This window comes from Salvelinus sp. IW2-2015, linkage group LG28, assembly GCF_002910315.2.
Source record: "Salvelinus sp. IW2-2015 linkage group LG28, ASM291031v2, whole genome shotgun sequence".
NCBI lineage: Eukaryota > Metazoa > Chordata > Actinopteri > Salmoniformes > Salmonidae > Salvelinus > Salvelinus sp. IW2-2015.
Window position 1 is genome coordinate 26,507,204 of NC_036868.1, and position 7,144 is coordinate 26,514,347.

General features: G+C 49.8%; 1 protein-coding gene across 1 annotated transcript in view; it reads right to left on the reverse strand.

Moving 5' to 3' along the window:
* The window catches only part of LOC111954271 (1-phosphatidylinositol 4,5-bisphosphate phosphodiesterase beta-4), a 160,125-nt gene that overhangs the window by 17,238 nt on the left and 135,743 nt on the right, over window positions 1-7,144 (reverse strand). The window contains 3 exon segments of the mRNA XM_023973863.3: window positions 5,376-5,540; window positions 5,816-5,918; window positions 6,836-6,982. Coding sequence (XP_023829631.1) covers window positions 5,376-5,540; window positions 5,816-5,918; window positions 6,836-6,982 — 415 coding nt within the window.

A 7,144-nucleotide genomic window follows, 5' to 3' on the forward strand; every position in this document is an offset into this window, starting at 1 on the left:
GCGTGAGAGAGACTTAGGAGGAAGATCGGGATGGCCGAAAAGTACGGGGGGTTCAAGAATAAAAGCAGGCAATCACATCAGTTGCGACTCTACGGTATAAAAAAACTGCGGCTTCTGTAACGCTTACTCATACCATGTACCCATGTCGTTCCCCCACAAATGGTGGGTTGTGTGTTCTATGCGTAGTGTGTGATCTGCGTTTCGTCGTGTGATATGTCGTGCTATCATGGTGCTTAATACATGTGTAATTGTCTTAGTGTGAGATAAGTTTTGCTTTTTTGCGCTAACTCTTAAGATATTGTATGTTTTCCAATGAAATGGATTGTGGTTGTCACCAGCGAGACAAAGTTGATCATATAGCAGCGATTATTTGCATATGCTCCATCGTTACAGGAGTCCGACGTCTGCTGATCGGATCCCTCTGTGACCTCATGCATGCTAACTCGTTCGGAGGTGTGTGTGTTGTGTGTGTGTGATCGGTTGATTGTGCGCTGGTGTGTTATAGAGCGTAGCACCGCATCGCACTGTGTATCGGCAGCATGGGCTTGATTATTGTGTTTTGTGGGTTTTGTAGACGAGACATTCTCTCGGTCCTTCTGTGTCATTTGTCATCAGTCATTCGTCCTGTGTGAGAGATTGTTTTGAATTGGGATAGGTCAAAGGGCATGTCGCCAGCTAACTTCCTTGCCCCCAACCACCACCCAACACAGACACAACATATCTACAAGCGACCGCTCCTCGCGCATTCAAATAGCGTCTCCGCGCTCCTAACCAACGCACCGAACACGCAGGCTATCAGGAATCATCCCTCATCGACCGCGGATACTTCCCGCCACCCGTTCACATGTGTGGTCAGCCTCTTTCCCCCTTAACTACCCCCATACACACCCGTTTTCGTATATTTGTCTGCCTCCACGTCCTTCTCTCGGCTCTCTCATCCATTGTACTTCCCAGTCTTTGCTCTCCGTTATCTTCTCTCCATGCCATCATCTCTCCTGTGATTCTGTCTTAGCCTCCTATAATCCATACGCGAATCTCAATTTCATCTATGCATTAGCTAAGTTAACAACACATTTGACGTTGGCTTTTGCTACCACATCATTTGTTAAACACTTGTTACTAGCGCTAGTTACAGCAAAGTGTCTCTAATGACGTAGAGTTCTAGAAGTGCTGTGATTTTGACCCCGCGTTTGGTCCACCGTCCCTCCCGCTTCTTCCACCAGGTATCGTTTGAAGCCAGACCTTCATGCGTCGCTACAGCAGGATGTTTGACCCCTTTCAGAGCACCTCTGACGGAGTTTGGTCATTGCTCTACCTGCAGTGTTACAAGTACCTTGTAGGTTATGGGGCTTCAAAAGTTCACAGTGAGCTGAGAGGGCCTGATGGACCGGTTGGGTTCGGGTGTAGTTGTAGCTTATCGTGCACATAATCACTATATAAAGAAGAATCCACGAGATAATACATGTCGTCTCGCGAAGATTAGAGAAAACCTGAACGTCGTTGGTGTGAGAGACGAAAAACTACCATGCCAAAATAAGTCCTAACTTTACACTTTCTTTGTCAAGATGTTTCTCTTTAGTTGCTATTTTTTGCTCTTATTCTATTTGTATTGCGTTTAACTGGATGTACATCCTCCCAGGCTCTCTTCGTCTGTCAGTATCCCATGTGATAAGAAGATTGGGCACCTACGTGGAATTGGACATACGGTGCGCTGCCCGACGACCACTCCTCAAGTGAGCACGTCGCACGCGACTTATGCCGTTTCTCCATGACCTAACGGCTCTGAACACCTGCTTACACGTTAAGAACCTTCTCCTCCGGAATCTCGCGTATCGTCTAGTACTGTCCTCCTTCTCTTTTATTTTGGCTCTGATGCGTAGTAATGCGTAGATGTAACACGCATTCGTTCACCCGCTGCTGTACTTGTTCTCTCTGCACGTAAAGCAACTGAGGTATTCTGAATCCACTTGTACATTTCAGTCACCAATCAACTCTCCCTCCCTCCTCCCTCCCTCCTCCATCTCCTCCTCCCCTTCCTCCCTCCCTCGCCTGCCTCCCTTCCCCCCCGTTCCTCTACTCCCCAGAGGCGACAGACTGGGGGCGAAGCCCAGGCCCCGGAGGATGACCGCACCCCCCCCTTTTGGTGCCAAGGTGTCCCTGTCAGCCGCGGCAAGCCCATGCCAACGAGGACGGACAAGAGGCGACTATTAGCGCGCGACGCAGACTGCCCACCAATAAACCTGCAATAGGACAGAAGAAGGAGTTGACAAGCCAGGGAAACACATTCACGCGGGAACTACACAAGACGGGAAACGCACACCACAGGAGTTGCACCCTCCTTAGGCACGGCCTCAGACAGAGACACAATAGTTCACAGCAGGTGGCATGGCATCCGGTTGTTTTTTATGCGTTACAACGTACCTACATGTCTGGAGAACATAGCACAGCCCGAGGGAGTTGCCGCCATCTGGTGAGGGGAGGGAGGACTAGCTTTTGGTTGACGTCTTACGAGCCAGCAGGTCGATGGGTATGCAAGGACGTAGGGGGATGGTATGGGACGGTGAGAGCGTTCATTGTCGTGGGAGCCTCTTGCACATGATAACCAATACGTAAGCTGTATCTCTATAACCCTCATCTCTCTATTCGTTTTCTTTTACTTTGCTAAGTTAGATAACGAGGAAGGAGGGGCATTAAGAAGGAGTCCCCAAGTGTTCGTCCATACTCATGCATAGAACACAGCCGTCAGTGTTCTAACCTCCTAGCTAGATCCAAGAGAGAGACGAGAACGAGAAGAATCAAAGGTAGAGGCCGAGAGAAGGGTTACAGATATCGATTCAGTGCATGCTATCCGTACGAATCGGATTCAAGGAGGAGGAGAGAGAGAAAGAGTAGGATGGTTACAGGAGCCGAACCAGGGAAGAAGGAAAAATGAGACAAAGAAGTAAAACAAATAGAGAGAAAGAAGATATAAAGGAGAGATGGAGGAGATAAACGGCGAGAACGAGAGAAGGAGAGCGAGGGAGATCTGGAGAACAATAGAACGGGGGGGGGGGGAGTTTACAAGTTGAGGGGGAGACTGGCTGGTCGCTCGCAGCCTTGATGCGCGGCGCTGTGTGTAGTTGCTGTGTTGATAGTGCTGCCATGCTCAGCAGAATAAAGAAGTCTCTCAGCATGGACTTGTCGACCCGCTCCCAACACACACCATTCACATCACAGCTCTGCTGCGTACCCAAAGTGCCTGGGAGATTCAACACGTGATACTCTGGCGACAACAACCGAACAGAAGCCAGGCAGAGCCGAACCCAAGGCTGATCGACCGACACACAGACCACCAACCCGGCGGTCATGGTCAGAGATACACACACTTCTGGAGCCGTGCTAACGTATTATTAAACAATGCCTAGTCACTGCCCACTAACGCGCTTGAGATACTCCCACCAAACAATTACCCAAGGTGTTTTAAGCAAATATGTGTGGTAGCAGACGAACGCCACACGATCACACAACACTACAGTGCTACCACCACCTCGCTACCAGACACACAACACCTAACTCAGAGTCTAGATGCATAGATGAATGTGACACCACTATTTGTGCTTTCCGGGTTCTCCTTTATCCCTCTCCACCTTGTATCCCCCTTCCGCGTCTTGTCACTCTTTCCCCAATATACGTGACTCCTTCCAGTTTGTGTTGTTTGAGAGGTAGAGACTGGAGTAGATCATGTTGGCAGATTTAGTGCTCACCCACGGTGATGACAGTGAAGTGAGACGATAAGGTCGGGAGGACGAACATTCAAGAAATGGGTATAACCTGTGTGATGTTCGCTGTGTGAGTGATTGTTGTGTGTCTGCTGTAGTCGCTGTGCTGTGTTTGTGGTGTGCAAGTGTCTGAGAACATGTTGTAATTGGTCCGTGTGGTGTGACGCAATTAGTGAGAGAGTACGCGTGCAACTTGATCTGAATGTATTGTCTGTTCCAAGCACCGGTGAGGATGGCCCCTCCCTATACCCCAGTGTGTGGTTTGGTTGTGTGTAGTGGTGTGGTGTAGTGGGGGTGTTAGTACTCTCCCTTCCCCGTAACCCTTGGTTCGCCTTGTGTGAGGCAGAGCGAAGCTGTGCTTTCGGTAACTCCAACATCTACGACATTTACACGCGAGGTGTGTTACACGGTCTCCTCTGAAGTGGCCAGCCTCCTCTCCGCCGTTCCAGGGCCTAACGTTCCAACAACTCCCGAGGACTATCGTACGTTTCTGAGCTGCAGTAGGATCACATCAAAGTCAAGCACTATCAGCACCACACCACACACAAGGCCGACACTCCCTCGGCGCATACAAAGGCCGTGCGTGAAGCAATAACATGGCCCGTCTCATCCCCGATTCACATTTCCGTCACCTCCCTCACCATACTCCACCTCTTTTGTTATTCCTTCAACCGGCCTCTCCGCTATCACACTTCTCCGCTTCCATCCACATTCTTCCTTCAACTTCATTTCTTTATTCTGCTCTATTTCTCATCTAGAGTTCTCTTTCACTTCATCTTAACTTCATCGACTCCCTCTGGGAGCGGTGCGCTGCTTCTCTTTTACCTCTGCCTACTCTCTTCCTCGTACGCCACACATTGTCTCACTCTCCCTCTCACGATCCCCATTGTTCTGAGCTCAGGCGTCCGTCCAGTATCAGCAAATGTTAATACGATAGAGTCTACCATGTAGTTTGACCTTTCTCTGTCTTCGTAATTCCCCTTGCTTGTCCATTCCGCTCCTCGCTTCTCTTCTCTCTCACTACTGCTTACCTCTTGTGTTTCTCTTTTCCTTCTCTCTCGAGTAGTATGCATTTGTATCCCGCCTTCTTCCCTCTCCCTCTCTTTCTCTGCAGTAAAGAACACTGATAGTTTAGCTGATACCCACATGTACATCCAGCTCCACCCCAATCACTCTCCCTCCCTCCCTCCCTCCCCCCTCCCTCCCTCCCTCCTCCTGCCCCTCCCTCCTCCCTCCCTCCTCCCTGCCTCCGCTCCCTCCGGTGTTCAGCTCCAAGACAGTACCTACCAGTAAACCGCCATGCACCTCTGTGAACTATTTGTTCTCTCTTCCGTCCTATTCCAACTCATGTTGTCTGTTCCCTCTTTCCTGTACCTTTCCAAACACAACGTGTTTCCCCTCTTCACTCCTTTCTTCTTCTCTATTGCCAGGCATTTCTTCAGTCTCTCCCCGCTAAATCCCTCTTTCCTCCTCTTCCATGCTTCGCGCCGCTCCTCCTTCTCTTCCACCCCTCTGTCATCTCCCGTCCCCTCTCCTCTTCCCTCCCATCTGTCCCCTCTGTCGCCTTCCCTCCCTCTCTTTTCCTCTCCCATCCCTCCGCCCTCGCCTCCTCCGTACCTTCCGGAAGACGAACGGTTCTTCGTTGTAGGCGGGGTTCAGGCCGTTGTTCATCACCATGCGCGTGCGGAACTCTTTGCGGATGGTGTCCGTGGGCAGCCCGTACATGTCCACCTCCACGTAGGTCCCAATCTTCTTATCAGACAGGAACTGACCAGAGAACACCTGGGAGCATGTACATCCAGTTAAACGACAATACAATAGAATACAATAAAATACAATAAAATACATCTTCAAAAAATGTATTTCACTTTTTTTGGCCATTACTTTTTTCTCTCTCACACAAGCGAGATTCAGGTTTCTCTAATCTTCGCAGCACATCTATTTCCTCTCTTGGATTCTTCTTTATATAGTGATTATGTGCAGATAAACTACAACACACGCCAACTACCTCCATCTCCCTCTCTGTCCTGTGAACTTTGAACCCCATAACCTCGTACCTGTACACTGCAGGTAGCAGCAATGACCCCGTCCACAGGTGTCTCTGAGAAGGGGTCAAACATCCTGTCTGAGCGACGCATGAAGTCTGGCTTCAACAGATACCTGGTGGAAGAGAGCGGAGGGACGGTGGCCAAGCGGGGTCAAAACACACACTCTTGACTCTACGTTTAAACACTTTCTGTAACGCGCTAGTACAGTGTTTACAAATGTGTGGTACAAGAGCCACGTCCAAATCGTGTTGTAGACTTAGCTAGATGCATAGATGAATGGATTGGTGGTTGTACCAGCGAGTACAAAAGTGATCATTAGAGCGATATCATTTGCATTAGTGCTCACACGGTTACAGTGAGTCGGCCTGATGATGTGATCCTAGCCTGCGTGTTCGGGAGTTGGGTTAGGACGGGAGACGCATTAGGAGACGCTGTATGCGTGTGTGTGTGTTTGAGAGAGACAGAGAGAGAGAGAGAGAGAGACAGAGAGAGAGCGAGAAGGGTCAATATTACATGTATAGTGTGCGTATGAATCTGACAATCGTTAAGGGTGAGAGTCGCATTAGAAGAAGCATTAAGAGATAGGTGTGTGTGTGTGTGTGTGTGTGTGTGTGTGTGTGTGTGTGACATTAGTTAAGGGTGAGAGCGGCATTAAAAGCGCATTAAGAGATAGGGGGTGTTTCTGTCATTGCTGATCTCCTCCCATATGAAATATCTGACATGAGGGGTGAAAGCCTAGCCCCAGGACAGAGGCAGAGAGACAGGAGAGGAGGGAGAGAGAAAGGGTCAGAAAGGATAAGAGGAGGAAAGCGGGGAGCCCCATCAGTGAGATAGTTGCAGAGCGAGAGGCGCGCCGGCTCCTGCCACCTGATTGGCTCTGAGGAGGACGGTAGCTACGATCGCCGCCGGCGGCCACTAATGAGATGCGACACGCGCTAATTGATGAGCTTTCAGAGAGGAGAGAAAGGGACGGGCGGACGAGGAGGGATGGAGAGGGGAGAAAGGAAAAGGAACGGCAGTAACACCTACCCACAGGATCCATTGTACTCGTACTTTCCCTGGTTCAACTGCATGGCCAGATCTAAGACAGGAGAGAGAGAAAGGGAGGGTCTGTTTAGGTGCCATTACAATGGAAATCACAGACACACACAGTCACGTGCGGACACACGTACTCCTCTTGAAGCGGACACACACATTACGCCAACGCAGATGACATTTTTCAGGTCGATTCAATTCATTTGTGACATGTTGACCTCTTCAACCACTATGTTGCTGTTGCAAATCCCAGAGGGAGAGAGAAGAGAGGAGGGTTTTCCACCTCACTGCCATCTCTTCTCC